The 23085-nt window shown below is 39.7% G+C and overlaps 1 protein-coding gene across 9 annotated transcripts in view; it reads right to left on the reverse strand.

Annotated features, from left to right (window-relative positions):
* Positions 1–23085, reverse strand: part of MAP7 (microtubule associated protein 7) — a 189307-nt gene that overhangs the window by 20217 nt on the left and 146005 nt on the right. For 4 of the 9 annotated variants that reach the window (XM_074948494.1, XM_074948492.1, XM_074948491.1 and 1 more), the window contains exons 5-11: positions 22879–22996; positions 21768–21854; positions 18094–18204; positions 10244–10357; positions 5423–5565; positions 2895–2989; positions 1311–1591 (exon numbers count right to left, since the gene is read on the reverse strand). In XM_074948494.1, the coding sequence (XP_074804595.1) occupies positions 1311–1591; positions 2895–2989; positions 5423–5565; positions 10244–10357; positions 18094–18204; positions 21768–21854; positions 22879–22996 (949 nt within the window). The remainder of the gene's footprint in view (positions 1–1310; positions 1592–2894; positions 2990–5422; positions 5566–10243; positions 10358–18093; positions 18205–21767; positions 21855–22878; positions 22997–23085) is intronic. The other 5 variants (XM_074948493.1, XM_074948497.1, XM_074948495.1 and 2 more) reach the window with 5 other exon arrangements.

Consider the following 23085-nt stretch of genomic DNA (forward strand, 5'->3'; position numbering starts at 1 on the left):
GTTCACACCCAGGCTCCTTCCCAGCAATTATTTCCCTCTCCCTCAGCTCCTCTGTTACCCCTGACTCCTCCCAGCCTTTGGACTGCTTCTGGGGGGGTGTGGGAAATACGGTTCTGTGTTTTAGTTTAAATGAATTATTAGTCAGAGTTCCATATTAATATGCCTAGTAAGGAATCTATTTGTCAAAAACATTTTATGAATCTTTCTTGTTGTCTATATTGTTAGAGACATACTTGCTGATAGGTATTTTTAAATAAATGATAAAAAATAATTGAAACTGGTGTGATTATATTGTGTTATTTTGACAAATAATATATGCAGAATTTGAAAATATCATGCGCAGAATTTTTAATTTTTTGGCGCATAATTCCCCCAGGAGTATGTATTCCATGTTATATTGCTTGTTCCTTCTTGTTCCCCACCTAGGTTTTCCTTTGTATTCCATTACCTCTACTTTATTCTGCTTTTATCTCCCTATTTTTATAGGCATGTGGTACCAGCATGGCTAAATTGGTACAGATCTAGTTTAATTAACACAGTTGGCATCTTTGCTTCTGTTCATTCATCAGCCAGGCCCTATATCATTGAGATATAATGTAGCTTACCCTCTGGTTTTATGCTGGCTTTCTGAGAAAGATTTCAGCATTCAGTACTATGGTCCCTTAAAACAATAAGCAGAAACAGAACACCAGCTTCTCCCACTGGTCAAAGGAGAAAACATTATTTATCTTGTTTTTCTTATGCATTTGTATCTGTCACTTGAATAGCTACCTACATATTTTTGGTTGTGTCTTGCTGCACCTGGATAGAACTGTATCTGCAGCAGTAAAATACTACAGAGACCAGCAAATTCCTTACCATTAAAAATGAAAGGCTGGGTAACCTTATGATTTCATTTTCCTGCCTTGGGCAATGCATCTTTGCATGACACTGAATTTCCAGTAGGGAAATAATAAAAAGCCACTAGCAGACCTGGACATTCCTGTTCCTGGGTTACTTCAGGAGATGGTTTCATGCGACACTCCCTCTAAAATTAATGGCACGCAACACTTGTTCCATTGTCACAGAGCTTGGAAAAGCCATTGCATGAGGACGTGAGAGTCAACCATGAATCATATTTTTGAGGTGTAACTTGTGCTAAGCCATGTAAAGGATCAACCCAATAATGTATCACGGGTTCTAAGAAATTTTTGAAGGACTGTACAAACCAGTTATTGAAGGAGAAGTACCGTTGACTGATAAAGATGCAATAAACTGGGTGGGAAGGGAAGAGGAAAAGAGAAGGACTCAAAAACATCCCTGAGCCTTACCTTGCGCCGGTTCTAGTTTGACAGGGAGACCTTCCCCGATTGCGGATTCTCCAGCACCTGCTGAAATTGCTTTACCCTCTTCTGTGTGTTCCTCAGCTGCCTTCTCAGGCTCCTTTTCTGGTCCTTTTCTCTGACTATCTGGTTTCAGCTCTTTTTTGATTGGGCGGATATTGCCAGGGGAGGGAGGGTGCGTCTGAGTGGAGGTCACTTTGGAAGAGCCAGGTGGAGAAGTTCTCTCTTTAGGGGTGCCAGGCAAAAAAGGCAAGGACTTGGATGCATGCCTGTTCAACCACAAAGAAAACAGAATGATGGCAATATGTTGGGCACCTTTCTATTCCCTCGATAGATAAAAGCTGTAATAGCTCAAAAACAAACAATCACTACTTCGAGATCTCCCTCCCAACCAACAGGAAATCTGAAACGTGTTGAGACAGAATAATATTATTTAGCTGTTACACAGAACTTAATCTTCAAAACTCTTTATAAACATTAACTAATTAATCCTCAATACACACCTGCGAGAAGGGCACTGACAGGATATAATCTTCCTTTCTCCCCATCCCTGACCACTGGACGCTTTCCTTTTTAAAGATTTGTTCATTGTCTGGCTATACCAGAATGAGGATAGGAGACACTGGATATGGTTTAACCAGGGTGCAATTTTATTATTAGATGTCTAGGAGTTCCTGGCAGATAAGAGTGTACAGTGCAGGTAACTCCATGATCATTTCAATATCTGCCTGGGGAGCTTCCTTTAGTGCCTCCACTCCCTCTTTCCATCCTGGTCCCCAATCACTTACCATTCCCCTCCTCAAATGAGGGTTAAAGTGGACTATAAAGGATGGGGAGGATTAGCTCCTTGCTGTGCCAGTCATAGGCGTCTCGAACGCCCCCCTGTTCTGTTCCTTTAACAAACACCACCTTTAAATCCTTTACTAAGCCATTTATCTGGTCACTGTCTCCCTTCCCTATGGAGTAGCTGCACTGGTCATCCACCCCACACTTACATAATGAGTTGCAGCATCATGGCCTAACTCCCTTCCCTACTCACCATAACAAAGCCCTCCCTGAACCTGCTGTAGGGAAGGCAAACCGCCCACCTTGGCCAATCTGATGGTGAGGGAAAGATTCCTTCCCAGACCCACCAGAAAGGATCGACTAGTGCGATTGCCCTCCGCGGATCCTGACCAAACCTGGTATTTTGCCACTTCCAAGCATAGGAGGGTGGGCGCCGCTCCGCCTGGTTTTGGGGAAAGGGTGTTTCTCCCACCAGGCTTGCCCTTTATCAACTCCCCAGCCCTTCCAGTCCCTGGGGGAGGAGTCAGCATCGCCACATTGTCCTGCTCTACTTCTGCAGCAGTATCCATGCGGCACTACCTCCAGCCCCATTACAGCAGTATACCCCTTTCCCCAGCAAGCCAGACAATGCCCCCTCTCCCCCAACATAGGGTGCGATGCGGTCATTGCTGATTATAGCTTCTTTTAATTGCCATTTTAATAGGTGTTTTCTGTTGCTGAGTCACTTAATGAGCATAACATGTGAAGCTTAATATAGCTGAATCCCAGCGTCTGTACTTCACTTACCAAACTGGGGAGAGAGCTAGTGATCTAGTTTTGGGATTGGAAGGAGAGTGAAGTCTCTTTGCGCTGAAGGAGGGGTCCTTTTCTTTTTTGTCAGTCTGAGGATCAGCAAATAAACAGAATATCATTTTGCACGAGTAATTCACATGGGCAAAGGACTACACATTCAGCATAGGAAAATGAGAAATCAGTGCTGCCTCAGCATGTTTTGCAGCCTGGTTGGTAAGTGCACTAACAGGGACTCCTGTAACAAATGTAATGATGTTCTGTGCCAGGAAATGAGCATTTAACAGTATGCATGCATATTAGTCACTCTGTGCTATCCTAAGATGCTTCGGGAAACTTTTCAAAGTCTTAAGTTGACACAGGCAGATAATTATCCTTTTTTAAAGTCTTTCTCTCCACTGTTTGCAATACCTGTGGAGATTCTTGAAATTAACACTTCATTCACTACAAATGTTATATTTCTTCAGTTGGCAAACAGCAAGTTCCCATCCCCCTTTCCCGACAAGCTGTTTATGGAGCTCAAGTGTACATGGCTCTATTTATTTTGTTTCCTTGTTTATGTGCCAGCACCACAGCTGCCATCATAGGCCTGAAATATGGTTCTTCTCCTTCTCTTCTCTGCTGGCTGGCTGGGCAGCCAAAAAGCACACACTGCTCAATCTTATACAGAATAGTTATTTTCTTTTTTCTTTTTAATTTCTTATCTCACAATAGCAATTTTTAAAATATCTCTATCAGAGCTCAGAACATATTTCCTATTAGATTATAACAGTTTTAAAGTAGATCAAAATTTGGGGCCATATGTACTTGTCAGAGCACCTTTAAATATAAAACCCCCAGCTTTTAGGGATATTGAATTCAAACTATAGCTGGCAATTTGTAGAGGAAACAAGATTGGTGCATGGGTGTCTATCAAATGTTTTTCTCAGATAGCATCCTCTCATTCATGGAGCAGCATAATCTATCAAGCACAGCACTGGCAGAGGGGAAGGCACTACATATTGCTGATCTGGAATTTGATTAGTTAAAAGCTGTCTATAGTGTTTATCTCAGTCATTAGCTTAAACTGATTTTATAAAATATGGGAAAAGAAAGTTGAAGAAACAGGAATCTCTTGTGGAATCCCTTTATTTTTTTTCCTATTGACCTCCATAAATCCTGAAATTCTTTGGGCAGTTAAGCTTAGTGTTAACAAGGTTTTAGTGGAAAGGTAATTTTTTAAAAATGTTAGCAAGTGATGGACCCAGGTGAAAATACTTTGCACAATGACAACTTGCCTTAAAAAAAAAAAATCAATGGATAGATGTTCAGGTGGTGTAAATCGGCATACCTCCCTTGACTGCCATGGAGTTATGGTGATTTACAACTTTTGAGCACCTAGCCCATTAATTGTTGGGTGCACAAAAAATGCAGGATTTGGATCATTAGTGAAATGTCTAACTATGTATATCAGAGCGACACCAGCAGTATTGAACATGGAAAGAGACTCAGATCTGTTATTCTCAGTCAATTAAAAAACCCCCACATGTTCTTTCTAAACATATTTAAAAATAAATCTGACCACAGTTATCAGCTTCTCCATTACATAGACAGCATAGTGGGAATGCATCCACTGAATGCATCCGATGAAGTGAGCTGTAGTTCACGAAAGCTTATGCTCAAATAAATTGGTTAGTCTCTAAGGTGCCACAAGTACTCCTTTTCTTTTTGTGAATACAGACTAACACGGCTGCTACTCTGAAACCTGTCATAGTAGGAATAACTGCCCAGTAGGCTACTTTTGCGAATAATAAATGGCCTTCTTCACCAAACAACTATGTCAACCTTTCTTTTTTAATTAAAATTATAATGAAAAACCCAACAAAAAGTGCCAGACTGATAACTTTGGAGACTGAAATACTCTATTCACATGACAAATTTAGCACAGAGCAGCAGCAATGAAAGCTTCACAGTCCTGGTAATGTGCCATAACCATGATCTGAAGGGACCATCTCGAAGGCGAAGAGAGTAGTTCACAGTCTCTCTGTCTTGCATTACTCTTAGCTAAGACTACCCTCAAGAATAATTAGAGAGAAAAAGATGGGTGAGGTAATATCTTTTATGGGACCAACCTCTGTTAGTGAGAGCTCTGTGTAGCTTGAAAGCTTGTCTCTCTCATCACCAGAAGTTGGTCCAGTAAAAGATACTACCTCACCTACCTTGTATCTCTAATATCTTGGGACCAACATGGCTACAATAACACTGCATACAACACAAGAAGAATGTCAGTAGCAATGGTGCTGATCGGGAGTTTGATGTTTGCCCTTTAGGAAACTGAACGGCAAACAACTGTATTCACAAAAGCCACAAAGCTACAGTTAAATAATTGTTACCAACTAGCATGATGTTAACTGGTGACCCAGAAGTGAAAGACTCCATTACCATTCTCCTAAACCATCCAAGTCTCTTTTTCTTATGTTCTAATGTGTATTCATGTCACATAGTTCTGCTACAGCTGCTAGACTACATACAATTAGCATGCTTACCCCTGCTGACTGTGTGGTCCTCCTACGTCCAGTTGTTGTGACAAAGAATTTTGCTTGGTCTGCTGGATTTCTACAGTTCATGGCCTTGTAGGACAGAGGGCTGATGGGGCTGCAAGACGCTGAACGAGGACAAATGGGGATAACTACGTGTGGGTTGTTTTCATTTATTTTTTTAAAACAGAACAGCATTGGAGGAGTGACAAAGGAAAGCCAACAGCAGGAAACAGGAACGAGAGAGAATGAGACAGAGAGAGAAAAGGAAGAAGGTATTAATAGGTAAACAACACTTTTAGAAGTTAAACCAGAAACATCACTTGATACTCATTCCAGTTAGCCCCAAATATCTACTGGTACATTTCTAATTGTAATTCATATACCTTTTAAATTGAAAGTTAAAAATTATCACAGATTTTATCAATTTTCTTATTTATCAAAGATGAGAAAGTGTCCAAAACCAAATGGACATCAGACAGTGATATTGCCTTTTATATTTAAAGTGATGGTTTTGGTAAAGCAACAAACACAAAATTACTGATCTGAAATTGATTAGCTTAGTACATTCATTGACATGCATTTTAATCTGGAAAAAAAAAAAACCAGGCAAAAATCTGACTAAAATTAGGTTTTCAGGAACTAGTTGGGGCAGGAAGGGGAAGTTGAAAGAGAGAGATACATACAAAGACCAAACACCTCATCATCTACAGAGAGAATATAATTCAGCAGTCTAGCAAAATAATTACATTCCTTCACATCAAATTGACAAAGTCACATCATATGTTAAGGATAACTTGTGAGCTTGTGATCCGTTGGTGAAACTTACAAAATTTCAGAAATAAACAGACACCGAATAAATGCATGCTTCTTCTACCCTACCCAGAATACATTGTTTTGCTGTACCATTCAATCAGAACAGATTTGTAACATAAAAATATACATGCATTTTATGTATCATTCAAATGGATATGCCATAGTACAGGGGTGGCCTAACCTACTGGCCCTCCGAGCCGCATATGACAATCTTCAGAAGTTCAAGGGCTGGGTGCACCTGCCAGGGCTCGGGGCTTCAGCCCTGTGGACGGCGCCTGCTGGGGCTCAGGGCTTCAGCCCTGCTCCTGTTGAAACCAGGAGCCCTGACAGGTGTGCCCCGGAGGGCTGATGTCTCGAGACACCCCCCGTCCCTGCTGGGCAGAAGCCAGAAGCAACGTATGGGGGAGGGCACATGGAGTCACATCCCCCCTCAATTTTTGCCAGAGTTTGCCAGCCCTGCTCGGTCACATAGTGCAGCCAGGCCCCCTCCCTGCATGGCAGCTGTTGGAACCAGCAAGTTGGGAGCTGTGGCCGGCTGTGGGGAAAGGCAGCGGTAAACAGCTGGGAGCTGTAGGGAGAGCCATTGCTTTTGCTGCTGCGGCCCCTCCCTGCAGCTCCCAGCTATTTGCCATGACCTCTCCAAGTGGTGTTAAGACCTGGGAGCTGCAAGGAGGGGCTACTGAGGGTAAGGGGGGGGGCAGGACTCAAGCTTTTGGAGGGGACAAACCTTTAAACTGTGTGTGTCTCCCCACCCCCATCAGCAGGCACCAGTCATCTCTGGCAGAATCCTCAAGTCCCACCACCCCGTTCTAGGGCAGAAGCCCCGAACTCCTCCCCCACCCCCAATCTGGTAGGTGGAGCTCCGCGAGCCTCAGTTTAACTGTAAAAAAGTCATATACGGCTTGCGAGCCACCGTTTGGCCACCCCTGCCATAGTACATAAAAATATATCAACACTGCAAAACATTTACAAATAGCATAAAACATACATGTTTGCAATTTGTAGTAGCCACTGCACTTTAAAGAGTTCCTTCTGTAAGCACTTTGTGTCTGGACTCCTCATTCAAAAACTGCTATCATCATCAATATACTTTAAGATAAACAGCCAGTCTAAAGACATTTTTAATAATCCACAACATCTAAATTATTTTCCCCATTACAATAATAAGCACATTATAACCGTCATAATCAACTTGGCAGAAACAATTAGTGAAGTCAGTGTCTGGGACGGCAACTCTCCTTAGCTGTTTGTAGAGGACAAAGACTATTATATGGACATGGTAGATTATTAGATTTGTGATGTTTAGAGTACACATGCAAAGAGAATTTTAGTGGTGCAAAGTGAATCAAAAAAGTACTTCTTGTAGCAATCAGAAATGCTGGTCAGAGTATTCTCAGACTTCGTTCTGTTCTTATTCTCTTGGCAGTGTGGTTTAGTTCACAGTGAAAACAGGGCCAAACTGTGTAATTATTTAGGTGCCTTTCCTGTTTCTCCTCTCATGGTCATTTACAATATAGTGAGAATACTTGTTAGTCAGCATGTTACTCAATAGCAGAGACAGAATGTACAGGTTCTGCACAGTACCTTTTCCTTTACATTATTTATATAAAAACCAGTAGCCTCATTTTCCCTAGGAAAAAATTTCTACCAGGTTCTCTCTCTCTCTCTCTCTCTCTCTCTCTCTCTGAGAGAGAGAAAGAGTATTTCCATGTACATTATATTTCCACAAAAATGCACACTGCTGTTCTAATAAAGGTCCATTGATGTAGCAGAGCTAATTATACACCTTTTTCTGGAATGAAGACTAAATTAACTTCATTAATAAAGAAATTAACCTCACTTCAAAGCTATGGCAAGGGCACATGTTTGCTTTATCACTTAAGATGAGCATGTTTCATGAGATATTAAAAGGAGACCATCACCAGAAAGTGAACTGCAGAGCAAGCATGAAATGGAGTTTTTCACAAATTTCTTTGCTGAATGTCCCCTCATGAGGTACAGGGGGCATCAGCACAGAAATAAGTTTTAACTAACTTTTAAAAATATATATATATTTCCCTCTCTTTGAATCAATCCTCTTGGAACTTCCTGATTCTCTGAAGCTATCCTAGACAGTGACATCATAAATATTAGAAGTCGAGCACTTCATTTTATTTGTGATGGAACTGAATGATGCTTTATGAGGTATCTTCAGTGAATCAAGATGTACTAAGATTACTTGATAGAATTTTTTTTAGAGGATTAGTTAAAACTTCTGTGCTCAGTGTTCTCAATAGCTTACTTAGTAAGAGAAATTCATATTTAACTTGGTTTTAATTTTTGCTCTGAAGTTCATCTTTAAGTAATAATGATGAAGGAGCAGGGTAATTTCCTGGGGATTAATGACAGGCTGGGATGAGTTTATGGCTCAGGGCACAGTCCTGGGCCATTAACACCAGATGATCATTAATCTCCAGAAAATGCCCAGCACTCAGATAATGCAGTTACTGCTATAATTGGGTAAAATTGGAAAACAATGGGCATACAGATTTTTTTTTTTTGTTAAAAATGGGTGGTACAGTTCCAATTAGCACAGAGAGGGCATTACTAGAGAACTACCCTGAATACCCTGGTGTATTAACCACTCATGTTGCTTAAAATATCTGCCAATATTCCATTCAGCTTACAATTTATTACTTAGCATGAGACTGAAAAATTTTCACGTCTGCTCTAGTAGAGTAATTGCTTGCAAAGTTAAGAGCCTTGCTTTCTCCTGTCATCACTGTAACCACTAGCTGCATTTCCAATTTCCTACCTGCTACATAGAATTTCATGAGATTCAGTACTAACTTTACCAGCCTTTGCTGTTAAAGACATGATGCCCCTGGAAAGGACCCACATTGGCTAATTGTTCTGTCTGTAGAATATTACCCACCTGCCCCCCCCCCCAAAGCTATCCCCATAGAACTGTACTGTAGACTAATTAAAAATGAGAATTCTTCAGTTAAAGCATCTTTGAAAAATAGTCTTGCAAAACTGGTATTCCCCCTTACCTTCAATATCCTTTATTTCAAATAAAGGCATGTTTATTGGAGAAGGCTAAGAAAACCTGTCTGGACCTAAACATTCAAGAGGTGCAACAGTATGTTACCAATGTATTAAACTTCCATAGCGTGGTCACAAAATATCTCCACAATCGATAAACAGTGCAACTACTCCTTCCCTATAATACATCAGAGAATGACGTGCTGCTTGTCCATCGTAATACATCCTGTTTTAAACATGCCTGTGACATTCTCTTTAGTTTTGAATAGTTTTCAAGCTACCTCAGAAAGACATTACCATATTCTCTATGTTATTTTCTGCCCCTCAGTGGAATAGCAAAGAGTTGTTTTGTGGTTGGTGGAACTTCTGCAAACAAACACTTACACGTGTGCTTAACTTTACTCATATAGTAGTTCACTGAAACGGGGGACCAAACTTGAGAAGCAGAACAATTTAACATTAGAAAGTAAGTTAACTATAACCAGCTGAATTTCTTGATGAATATTAACTTCACAATAAAAGAGTTAATTGAGTCTTCTTTCTTCTTTAAAACACAAAATAAAGCAAATAGTTTGAAAAAATCAAGTCCGCACTATTTTTTTTTAAATGGGTAATATGCTATATTGGAAAAATAATACAATGATACAGAATCCTTTTTTTGTAGCAGGGGCAGTACACGGCAGCGCTAGCAACATAGAGCGGGCTATCGTGCTTGCTGCATTGGGTCCTAATACTATAGTGGACTATGATGTGCTGCTTGCTGCCCTATGAGCGTTTTCTTTGTTGCACTTGTAAAGATACTAAAACTAGATTAAGATAAAGAGAGAGGGAGAGAAAAAGAAAGGCATACCAAGAACTTCTATGCTTTTGTAGGAGCCATTCTAGCTCACTCTATGCAAACCTGGAGTGCTACTGGAGAAATGTAAATAAAAGAATTTTTGAAAGGAACAGCTGTAATAAAACATTAGGCGTCCACCCTTTTAGGTTTACCTGCATCTCCAGACAAGGCAGCTGTGCTTTTACTTCTGGCCAGGAATGAATGTGTGGGCATCAGCAGTCTGCTAACAATGCTCTTCTCCAATGGACTGAGATTTAGACGGCGAGCTGAATATGCACCATAGAAGCAAGATGTTAGATAAGACACTTCCTACAAATCACCTACGTTGCAAAAGATGCCTCAAAATGCTGCACCCAGCCATACAGGGGCATCTTCAATTTATGATTCAGAGATTAAGAGCACTTAGATCACGCATATATTTTAGTCATAACCCAATTTACTGCCTCTATCCATAAATTTTAAACATTTACTCTCTTTGCACTTCTTTTCCACTATTTTGCTGACATAATATGCTAAACTTCTACCAAGTCCTAATATTTTGTTCCTAACCCCAGCTACTGTACATAGATTTTAACACGTGTTTTTTGTTCCCATACTTTTCTAGACAGGAGCAATTACATATACACTAAAAAAAAAAAAAAAAAAAAAAAAAGAGAGAAGCCCGTCAATCATATTAGAAAAAATGTGTCGTTTGCTAGCTAGCACAGAGAGAATACTGTCATAATCCTTACAAAAGGATTTTCTGGTTAGGCCCCTAGCATTTCACAAAAATCTCTTCGGTCCACTCTCAAATGGGACCACATTTCCCTTAATTATGTATACAGAGACCAGATACTGCAGTGATGGGCACATCAGAATTCATTACATATACACTGGAGACTACTGATAAATAATTCATAATCATCTTAACACTGCAAGCAATGTCAGGTTTTATTGCACCTAAACATCCATTCACCATAATTTGGTTTTAGGGGTAGCAAGCAAGATTGCAACTTGAATTCATTAGGCCTGGTCTCTAAAATGGAAACCAATTGCCAGACTTACACTGGAGGCCACGGTGTTTTTTTAAATGTAGAGGGTCAACATTATTAATTAAAACCCTGAACTGCTCTTAATCCACTTTGCTCCGGGTCCCATGAAAAGAGGGGCTGATCTTAATAATAAGTATTATCCTACGAGAGTTTAATTTCCTCAGCTGCCCTCAAGCACTGATTTTTGATATCCAAAGCTGCTCTCCTGAATTCTGCTAACACAAAAGTGGCACCACTATAGAAATATAGGTCTCACAAAAACAGCAGGCTGTCTGCATAAGCGCCCTTACATAATGAACTACCGCAAAAGCTCTTTTCGATTAATGGAACTATTTCCAGGCTTGCACAGATTACACAAAGTACAAAATACTCTAAAGAGGCCTCCATTAACGTACACTAGTTATCATTAAGCTTGCATCTCGACAATGAGGAATAAATCATAGAACATAATTGTTAAACTGAAGGGCAGAAAATCATTTTATTTCCCCTCTGTGTCTGTATGTTCAGTGTGTCCATTATTTTAGCTACTGTGCAAACCCATGGATTTGTTCACTGTCTCTTAATCTTTAGAAATTGAGTTTGATTAACTGCATGCTAGCAAAGTACAAAGTTTGAGGGAGGTTAAAGGTTGAGGCTAGAGAAATATTGTCATCATAATGAAATCAGAGCAAAATCCCACACTATTATGTCAATGCAAAGGGCACTCACATGGTCAGAAGAACAAGTACTAGACACAAAATCAGGACCTACTCCTGATGAACACTTACTTTCAAGTACAGTACTTACTACTACCACGTGTAGTCCTGTTGATTGCAACAGGGTTATACACACAAACATTACACTCAGTGGTAAACTTTTGTAGGTTTGGGACCTAAGTATCCATAATGAAAAGCGCATGCACACACTGTAACAGAGTGGTCTGCCCCTTTTATAGGCCAGGATGTCTGGGACTAGCCAGCCCTATTTCATCAGCAGACCCATCCGGGAAGGGCTCAGATGTTCCCAATAAAAAGGCTGAGAAGATTCAGTTGATGAGGCTGTGGGAAGGAGGTTGGCGCTTGTAGGGTAGCCCTGGAGCAGAGTAAAAGGCCTCTGGATCCTCACAGCCTGCTTTGGTAGGGAGTTTTGTGGTACTTTGTTGACTTTTGTTTGAATTAACAAAAACTGTGTCCTGCAGGAAGGGCTTGAAAGATTTGCGGCAGAGGATCATTCCTCCCTGGGCTGGGGAGGCAGGCCAGAATGCTTGCACATGTGGAGATGCTGGGGAGGGGATGGGCCCATGGAACTGAGGCAGTGGCTAGCCTGAGCCCAGACCAGGTAAGGCAGCCCTGCTACACACATACTGACAAATAACTCATAACATGCCCACTCACTCCTAAGGCCATGTTGTAATCAAAGTCTTCTGATACGTGGAGACCCGCAGATTTATTCTCCCATCAGTGCAGAGGGGAGCTGCACGTAGAACTCTCTCATCCCCTAATCAACCAGAGAATATAGACCCCCCACTCCCACAAATGCATTTCAGAACAAGTTTCTGCACAAAGGAACCAAGTATCATCTGTGTTTACCGCCAAAATTATAAATCAAACACACACTGGCTGTACCATCATAGGAAAAAAATCCAATAGTTCCATCCATTTACTGGGTAATTAGCTACAATGAACCTGCTTGAAAGACAAGCAACAACTATGAACTTTCAACACCAAAACAAGCAGAAAGGACGAATATTTGCAATCTACCGCCATGCTACCCTTTAATTAACATCTTTGTGATAAAGTTTTAAAAGAGGAGCAATTTTAACCTGGTCACAAGCAGGGACTAGGAAGAAGTGAACCAACAATTTCTGCCAGTGCTTTGCAGCGTTTCTCTAGATAAATTAAGTCTCAAGATCCCATTTAACATAAACTGAGCTTCTGATAGCATTAAAAAAGTCTGAGCAAACCAGATTGGCATTTTTTTCTATTTAAATTGTGTGAATATTTAAAAATTGGACCTTGGTTCTGAAAGCTCCTCCAAATCTCTCCGACGGGTATAAACCAGAAACCTGCATTAAAACTCTTTGGAATTTTGCAGCCTAGGTTAATCTCACATTGAAATTATTTATATTCACAGCTTCTACAAAAGCCATATTCCACCTTTAATATATGTTCTAATGGCCATTAGTTTAAAAAGTTTAGCTGGAGTGGCCAACTAAACTGTGGCCTCTGGATCTAATGTGGCCCATGGAGCTGCAAAAAGAAGGCTACAGCTACCTTCTTCTTTAATACAGAGATGTGGTCCTGGATACTACAGGTCCTAGCATGCAGTACAATACCACGGGGGAATGGATCAGTGTTCACATTGCAGTGCACTCCCGATCAGTACCCGGCCCAAGCTGGGGAAGCTAATGATCCAACCAGCGGACCAAATTCAGTGATGAATCCTGGTCACATGCCACGTGAGGCACTTTGCGCATATGCTAAGAAGTACAATACCAGGCATTTTAACTGTTCAGACCTGTAATCTACACAGGTTGCACCTCCAAATTAGAAGAGAGGGCAGATGTAATCAACTCAATTTTATGCAAAACCAGGTATGGTCTTTGGTTTCCTGGCAAGTTGCCAATGCATCCGGGGGGGGGGGGGGTGTCAAAGGTTAGCCACCTCTTGCATAAAGCATAAGCAACTTTTTTATTTCAAGACTTTCAAAACAATTATTTGGGGGGGAAAAGAAAACAAGAAGAGAGGCCTCTTCATTGGGGGAGTATCCAAGATGAAGTTTGAAAGCATAAACCTTTTCAATTCTTCCAGTTCTTTTACTGAAAAACTGATGACCTGTACTGCCAAGCCCAAACGTTCAAAAAAAGCAGAAGTCAAGCCCCACAGCATCATGAGATATTTTTTAAATCTCATGATTTTTAAGACAAATACATGTTCAGGGTAGATCAAAATCTATTAAAAAAATTAAAGCGTGGATTTTTTAATTTAAATCCGATGTTTTGATTTAAATTATTTTTTAATTTTATTTAAATTTTAATATGTTTTTCATTTATGTTTAAAATGAAATCTGAACTTGATACAAAATATGTTAAGGCCTGAACTTATAATCTTTTAAAACATTTAAATCAAGTATAAATATGCTGAATCTGTGAGCCTCTATCAAAATTTGAGTTAAAGTCTGCTTTTCTACATACAAAGTCTGAATCAGGGAGAAAACATCTAATTATTGAAATCAAGCTTTATAAATATGGCACAGTAGCTCAGCCTAAGTGACTTGGGAGACTGTTTTCTGATTTTCAAGAGAGCAAGGCAAGTTGGAACTTAAGCTCCAGTCACTTTCACTTAGGCACATTTACAAATTTTCCCAGGGCTAACCTGAAACAATTAGTTAATCCCTCAGTTTAATAAATCATTTAGTTGTAAATATGAAACATGTTTTGATTAGAGAAGTTTATGTATCCAAAACATGTAAGGTTGTTTTAATAAAAATAAATGTGATATGCTGTTTTGTGTGTTTAATGTAATTCTAGTTAACATCCTAATGCGGCTTGACACAAATCATGTGCAAAAATTAATTATACAGTAAATTTATATCATTCACCATTCTCTAACCTACCAAAAATGTACAATTAATAAGAATCAAACTATTAAGCTATATTATTGCTTAAATAAAATGTATATAGTTAGAGTGTACCCTTCTCGGTAGCAAAAAAGAATTTTCTTAAGCATCTCTGGTATCAAATTTAGTGTAAAGACTCTATTACTTGTAAATTAACATGTTTTAATGGTTACATCAGCCAATGAGAATGCATCTTTCTTTAGAAAATAACTGAAGTACAAATGGAAAATGTTGATTAAAATTGATTATTTAAATTGAGGTTTTCCACTTGGTGGTTTAAATCACCTCTATTTAAATCAATCCACCCTGTACACATTGGGTTCTTTTTATTTTGAAGAAAAGCAATTTCAGAGAGGATGGCCTTTAAAACTTCTGTGTAACTTCTACAGGACCTAAAATAACATCCAGTTAATGAAGTTTTCCTTGAACACTATCTAATTTTCTTAAATGTCTCTGGTATCAACTCCCTTGTCTGAATTATGTTAATTATTCATGTTTAGTTGCCAGGATTTAAACAGCTGAACCTTTATAACAAACAAGAAAGTATAGTTTGAAACCCATTTTAGCTGCCCGAACAGTTTTAAAACTGTAATAAAAAACTGCACAATAATGCTGAACTTGAAAGGGAATTAATACATTATTTAAAAAAGTCTCATGGGCAAAGTTAAATGTCCATTAATGAAAACCTTTTTCTTAGTATGAACTGAAAAGTCCCCTGTTCTTCAACCATTTAAAAGATACTACTTAACAGAAGTCATGTCCTTGGTGGCAGATATAAGCCACCTACGATAAGCTCATCATACTCCAGTTCCAGGCATCGTGCTTAGGATAAGGGCAAAATCTGCCTGAGTGCACTGAGAAAGATGATGAAGGAGCCTCTTCTTTCTCTTGCACAGCACAGTTCTTTTAAGAGTCTTTCTTAAGAGCTAACTGGAGAGGCCACTCCGTGACTCTAAAGTTAGGGGTTCAGCTAGGTTAGGTGGAGTCAATGCCCTGTGTACCCGCTAGCAGGCATTAGTGGAACATGCACTAACTCTTTTCAAAAACAGATTTAAAGAGCCTTATACAGGACGCCAGTGTTGCCCTGTCCTCTGAGCACATCCATAAGTGTTGGCAAAGGGCACAAGGGCTAAGCCCTATCTTAATGAAAACTGCTATGGCTCTTTTAGTGTTCACGCAAAGCAAACACTGCCTCGCTTAGCCAGAAGACCCTATACAATAAACTGCACAGGATGGTACTTATTAGACTAGCCTGATAGGATGAAAGGCTTTGTCAGCCCTGAAGAGATTTGAATCTATGATTCCAAGGAGTCTAGTATTCACACCTGAGTCTTGAAGCACTACACCTTCTTGCCTGGAAGATTTATTAGGTGAAAAGTCTCCACACTGGGGTAGTGTACTGTATACTATAGGCACGCAACAACATACACACAGATCTATAAGGGCACCTGCTGATCCCAGGTTCATTGAGAAACACATATGAAACCTAAAAACCATGTGCCTTAAGAAAATCCTGAAGTTACAGTAATACTTGGCACTTGTACTGGTTCCAGAGGGAAAGTCAACATTTACCAGCAGCTTGCCAACAACACACAATGGTATCAGAGATACAGCAGTATTGCCTTATACTTAGTACAGGAAACAGTCGTGTCTGAGATAATACCAGGTGGGAGCTGTTGGTAAATGCTGGGGGGAGGGGGTTATGGCAGCTACTATGTACAGTTCTTTGTATTCTCAAAGGACTGTACAAACCTCAATCAGAAGTCTGGATAGTCTTGTGAAAAACTCACTTTTTCAAGAGTCTTGTTTCCTTTATTTTAACAATTTATTAATGAGGATAATATAGCTTAGTCCTAACTTTTGCAAAAGTACTACATCTCTGCACAGTTAAGTCCTGTGGCCTTGTTATCCAGCCTATTAGTGGCACTGTATATAAAACCACTGATGAAAATCATTAACCTTTTCAATCTTTTTAAAACATTAAGACCGAGTCGAAAAGTAGAGAGATGACTGAAATGAACACGCTCTACATTATCCACAAACCAATACAATTGGTTGTGACCACAGGTGCAGCGGGCAGTATTCCACATAATTATCACGCACATTCCACTATCGCCACTGTTTTGTCATAACCCCTCAACAACACCCTACGAAACAGAGCCATCACTTGTAAAGAATGGCAACAGTAAATGCAAAAAAATCTGAAAGGATAATGAAATTAATACTGACTGGGTTTCAATAGCTGTTGGAAGAAACTATTGTTCTGGAGTTACATAATTTCCTAAAACTATGCCATACTTCCCCCCCAAAATGAGCAACCCGACCCCCAAGAAAGAGTTTATTGTTATTGCCCTCAAATCTTATCAATATGGTGTGTAATATTATACATAAAGAAACAAACAGACATTATATACAGAGACATGCGTACAAACATGCAGTCATTGCAGGACATTGTGTTAAAAAGATACAGATAATGAGGCTTTCCAATCAGTTTCACGATATAACTAAAAATATAACTAAAACTGTATTCTATAATTAATGTATTGTATATTTTCCATGCTCATATACAGAAATTCAAATTTGGGATGCAATGCAGGACGTCCCGTTTGTCCTTTGCTGGGAAAGGGAAATGATTCCTTATAGAACATTTTGTCAAAAAGCTTGGTCCATTTCTTTTCACACAAAGTTGTCAAAATAACTTATTTTATAAAACTCATTTACGATGAACTTTGTCTTATAAAATTCTCACAATTTAACATTGCATGTTGTGCTGTTGATTAAAAATCTGATTGTTAATCTCGTTTGCAGATCTGAAAATATCAAGGCATTTCTTCCAACAGAGCAACCTTCTAAATCTAAAGGAACATAGAAAATCAACAAACAGACATTATATGAGCAATATCCAGCTGCTTAGTTAAATTTAAAATAAATCAGCAACATGAATGTACTAACTACTTAAAAGCTTTGTGAAACATGTTTCCAGAAGTTCAAGAATTGGAACCAAAGTACAAATGAAAAGCAAAAAAGGGCAGCATGACTCAACGTAAGTAAATGTATAAAAATAAAACGGTTACATGCGCTATGGAGAGATGTGTTGTTTCTGTAGCTGCCACTCATTTACTAAAAATCTGACAGAAGCACGGCTTTTAACACTTGCTAAATGAAACCATTCAGGCAAGTTCTGATCTTTTAAAAATATAGTTCTTCTTGCAAAGAGAATGTTGATTTACTTCTTTCAACCATTTGAAGTCTTTTCATTCCTATTTAGAGTGCAGAAAATGACTACAAATGCTTACTGTATCTGCAGAGATTGTTAAAAACAATGAATCAATAAAGAGCACTTTTCTCTCTCTCTCTCTTTCTTTCAACTGTACCTCTGTCTGGAGAATTTAGTAATGTTGCAGATGAGGAGGAGAGCCGCTTGTTAATGACTGGATCAACATGTTTCGAGAGGTTCATTGTTGAAACAGACCGCCTGTCTGGATCTAAAACAAACGGAGATAATGCTAATTGACAGCCCACATGCAATAATGGAACTTCCTAGCACACTAATGGGAGGAAAATATAGGACTAGAGAATTTCTGCTCTATCACTAAAACTTTAAAAATAGAAAGGACTTCTCAGTGGACATTTTACAGATGACTTAAAGACTTGGCACAAGACTATTTAATTTAAATTGCAGGTAAACAAACTGATATCCTGGATGTTTTTCATTCAATCAAGCTGTGATCCAAGGTTTCAAATGGAAGATCTGAACGGGCAGCTAACAAACAAGATGAGATTTTAATGTTCACTTCACTGCACTCGCAGATAGGTTTTGCTCTAGGCTCAGATGAAATGGAAAATTACAGGGAATCTGTATCATGTTTAATGCTCTGGTCCACTTTTTCAAGACCTTGTTATAAAGCAAGAAAGTCCTTAGCGTCACTTGAATCACAGATGATATTCAGCAGGGTACTGTTGTGAACCAGGAGATCAATATCCAGAACATATAAAAATAGAAGATAAAGTAGAGGAGGAAGACGGCTAGCACACAAGACAAATGAGAATGGCACAAGAGGAATTCAGAGATAAGGCTAAAAGCCAAAGTGTTCTGTATAGGCAGTATACTCCATATCAGAGAAAGTGATTTTTCCACCTACACTGAACAAAGACAAAGCTAGTCAGTCTCAAACTGCATGTGATTTAACAGACAAAGAAAATAAATGCTGTGTAGGAGACTAAAAAAATATTTGTACTTCACATGCTTTGTCTATGACACCAAAGGGCTTTATTTTGCCTTTCTTTATGCTTTGTGGCTTTCAGAATGCAGCATCACACTACATCACCTTCCTGTTCAAGTCATGCAAAATCAGCATTCCCATCCTGCTAAGAATGTGATCGATATTTCAAGAGTACTGAAAAAGTGATTGTACACAATCCAAAGAGGTTGGCAACAGCAGAAGAAAATTAGGAACTAGGGCAAAAAAAGCAATATATAGGTATTCTCTGCTCCAAAATATTTTGGGGAAAAATGAATGCATAAATTAAATCTCTTCCAAGGTAGATTTTTGTTTGGGAAACTGACAATTACTCACAAGAAGAGTAGAAACTCAGTTCCGCTCTTGCTTAGACTTATGGCCCCAATTCACCAAAGCACTTTAAGCATGTATTTAAGTTCATCCATAGGCATCCATAGGCTGGAGCACCCACGGGGAAAAAATGGTGGGTGCTGAGCACCCACCGGCAGCCCCCTGATCAGTGCCTCTCCCTCCCCGCAGTGCCTCCTGCTCACTAGCAGGCCTGCCAATCAGCGCCTCCACCTCTGTCCCACGTCTACTGCCTGCCACAGATCAGCCGTTTTGCAGCATCAGGAGGTGCTGGCGGGGGGGGAGAGTAAGGAAGAGTGAGGGCGCAGTGCGCTCGGGGGGCAGAACTGGGCGGGAAGAGGCAGGGGCGCAGCGGGGGTGGGAAGAAGCAGGAGGGGTGGGGCCTTGGGAGAAGGGGTGGAGTGGGGGCAGGGCCTGTGTGTAGCCGGGGGGAGCACCTCCTGGCAGATTAGAAACTCAGTGCCTATGAGTTCATCATTAGGCTGCAAAGCACTTAGACCCAGATTTTAAAGGTATTTAGGCATTGCTGCACTCAGTGCTGCAATACCTACCCAATTCAAGAGCCTAGGTCTCATTTTCAAAAGGGATTTAGGCACTTCGGAACCAAAATCCCATTGACAGTCAATGAAGTGTTGTTGTAGCCATGTCAGTTTCAGGATACTAGAGAGACAAGGTGGGGGAAGTAATATCTGTTATTGGGCCAAGTTCTGTTGGTGAGAGAGAAGCTTTCGAGCTACACAGTACCTGAGAAAGAGCTCTGTGCAGCTTGACAGCTTGTTTCTCTCACCAATAAAAGTTGCTCCAATAAAAGATATTACCTCACGAACCCTAAATCCCTTCTGAAAATGAGACTTAGGCTCCAAAATCAGTTAGGTGTTACAATGCTGGATGTAGTAATGCCTAAATACCTTTAAAAATCCAGGCCTTAGCACATAATGATTTCCAGTTGAAGTCAATGGGAGTGTAACCTGTCCTTAACTGCTTTGCTGAATCAAGATCTATATGTCTTAACCTTGACAATACTGAAGATGACATTTTCTCAGAGATTATCTACACTTGAGTAATGCTTTCATTATACTGAGCACATCAACATTGGATACGCATGTTACCACCCACATATATGTAAATATAGTTGTTGTGGACAAACTGGTTTTGCATGAAAATCTCCACTAGCCATTAATGGAAGAGTTCCTCATACTAGTGGTGGAGTACACAGGACAGGCCTGGGGGATGAAACGGGAAAGGATTTTTTAAATATGATTTTTCTTCCACTGCCACAGAGCAATTGGTTTTATCTTTTGCTTTATCTAATCTCAGCAGGATTCAAAATGGGACTGGATGTTCACACGGATAACAAAAATATCCAGAGTTAGAATTGTTAGCGCTGAGAGTATTAGAAAAGATAAAAACCTCACGTTTCAGAGTTTAAGACGCTCTCTAACCACTGGGAATAGGATGAAACATTCATGGGGGGCAGATTACCCCACACCTGCCTACTGTGCGGTTTTTTGCACCTTCCTCCAAAGCATTTGTTGCTAGTCAGTATTGGAGACAGGATACTGGACTTAATGGGCGTTGCGTCTGACCTAGTATGGCAATTCCTATGTTCCTTGGCAGTTCTCCAGTAGCAATCTCTATGTGTGGGTGCGGTGGAGAACTAAGACCTAATATCTTGTTCTGGTCATGTGAGAACACAGTGTATGTTTTCCATCAACAGTGTACACATGTAGCTGCCACACAGGATGTATAAAGCAAGCATAAGCAGCATTTTGGAGATGAGAAACAGCAGCAGAAAGAGCATCTACTCGAGAAAGTCTCTCTTAAATCAGTCCTGCCATCCAGCCCTCATAAATCCATGCAGTTCGTGAAGACTATTCTTCAATGGATGCCATTCACTTGGAAGAATTCTGTGTGAATGGCCATTGCATATAAAACCTGCCAACATAGAATAGGCCAAGCACCATTTGTTGGCTAGAGTTGTGGTACCATGTTTTAAAACATTATTTGAGCAAAACAGCAGCCAATGAAACTGACCTGCTGCTGAGAAGAGGTGCAGAATAAATATAAATAAATATCTTTCACATACAGCATGCAAAAAGTAAAAGAAAGCCAAAATACCGCCCAAAATAGGTACTCAAATTAGATCTCATTGAATTTCAGAAGATCATTTTTAATATTCTTTGTAAAATTTAACCCAAACCAACATGATACAGTATACAGTACACTGTGTACAGTAGTTTAGTGAATTGTGCCAAATCCTTTAAGTCAGCCAGTAATACTTCTCTACACTTAAAAAAACACTGGGGGGGTAACAACTGTTCTAGCCTATATAGTATGATGTTAAGCATGCACTGTCTCTAAGTGATGTTGGTTTAGAGGTCATCAAGTAGTTACTAGTCCTATTTCTTGAGGAGCTAGCTACATGTGGAGGAATCAACAAACCACCGTGATTTATGTACCAGGTTTTCTAGCACCACCCAGAGATCTGACGTGGTGCTCCAGGCCTGCTAAATCGAGAAAGGTGAATGATGATTCAACAAAATAACCTAGGGACAGAATGCAAGACAAATGATTTTTCAAAATAAAGCAAAATAAAAAGCAAATGAGTTACACAAAGATAAGCAAAGCAAGAAGTGGAACATTTTATGGAAAAATAACTGTTTACTGAATTTTACAGTACAATAAAATAGATGTAATACGACTATTTCTTGTCCTTATTTGGTGACCAGATTGGTAAACACATTATTTCCTTCGAGATAAAAGAATGCAATGCTTATTAAAGTGTATGCATTAAAGGGAGAATAGATTTCTAATATATATACACCATTTTCTGGTGCAAGAATCCATCAAGGACACATCTGAATTCTCTTCTTCAGTTTGAGGCATACCTTAGCAGGGTACATACACATTATTAAATCAGTAAATGCAGGTTCAGTTAGAGAAGACAGTTATGGGATAGATCTTCAACACAGCTACCCCCTGATACTTGACAACCTACAACTTGTTACACTTTACGTTTTGCCCACTTCCAATTTCTCCTGAAGAAAGTGGAGAAAATATCCACCAAATGTTATGTGTTTTGCCAACTAAGGTACTAAATATAATACAGCAGGTTTCAAAGAACATTTTCCCTTCCTATTTGTATTTTTTTAGCTTAAAATTCGTATTTTATAATTTCTACCAGAAACCCTTAAAATAATTTTCTCTTGCTGTCCTCTGGTACCTGACACTTCCATACAGTAACTTGTAGCTGATTAGTGACACGGCGCATGCACACACACATAAGTGCACACAAACACTAGCAAAGCAGCAGAAGTGAGCAGTTTTAGATATAGATGGAATTACAGGGTTAGTCAATTGCTCAATGATGTTTAAGCTTTAGCTGAATTTCCCCTTGCTCCCTCTTAGCCAAGCAGAGCGTTAAAAAAACATGCCAGTCTTCGAAACAATGCTAGGATCCATGAATAAAGAACTTGAACTAATTAACAATGCATTACCTTCTTCTTTATGGGAACAAAGTATATCATACAGACCAGGAGCTTGGATGAGAAACTGGATCTCCCCCTTTACCTGTATTATTAATGCTGCTGCTTCTTTGAAGAGGTCCTCCCCAGGACCACCTGTTTTGCTTTTGTTTGGGCTTCTGGCTCCTCTCGATTGTACGGCGTACGACAGCTTCATGTCGTTCCTGCAGCACAACAGAAGAATGTATGAATATGTTTGGATGCTGCTGGGTTTTTAAACGAACATTTCCATCACACTGCACGCTGTCTTTCC

The sequence above is a fragment of the Natator depressus genome, chromosome 3 (assembly GCF_965152275.1).
Source record: "Natator depressus isolate rNatDep1 chromosome 3, rNatDep2.hap1, whole genome shotgun sequence".
In the NCBI taxonomy this organism is placed as follows: domain Eukaryota; kingdom Metazoa; phylum Chordata; order Testudines; family Cheloniidae; genus Natator; species Natator depressus.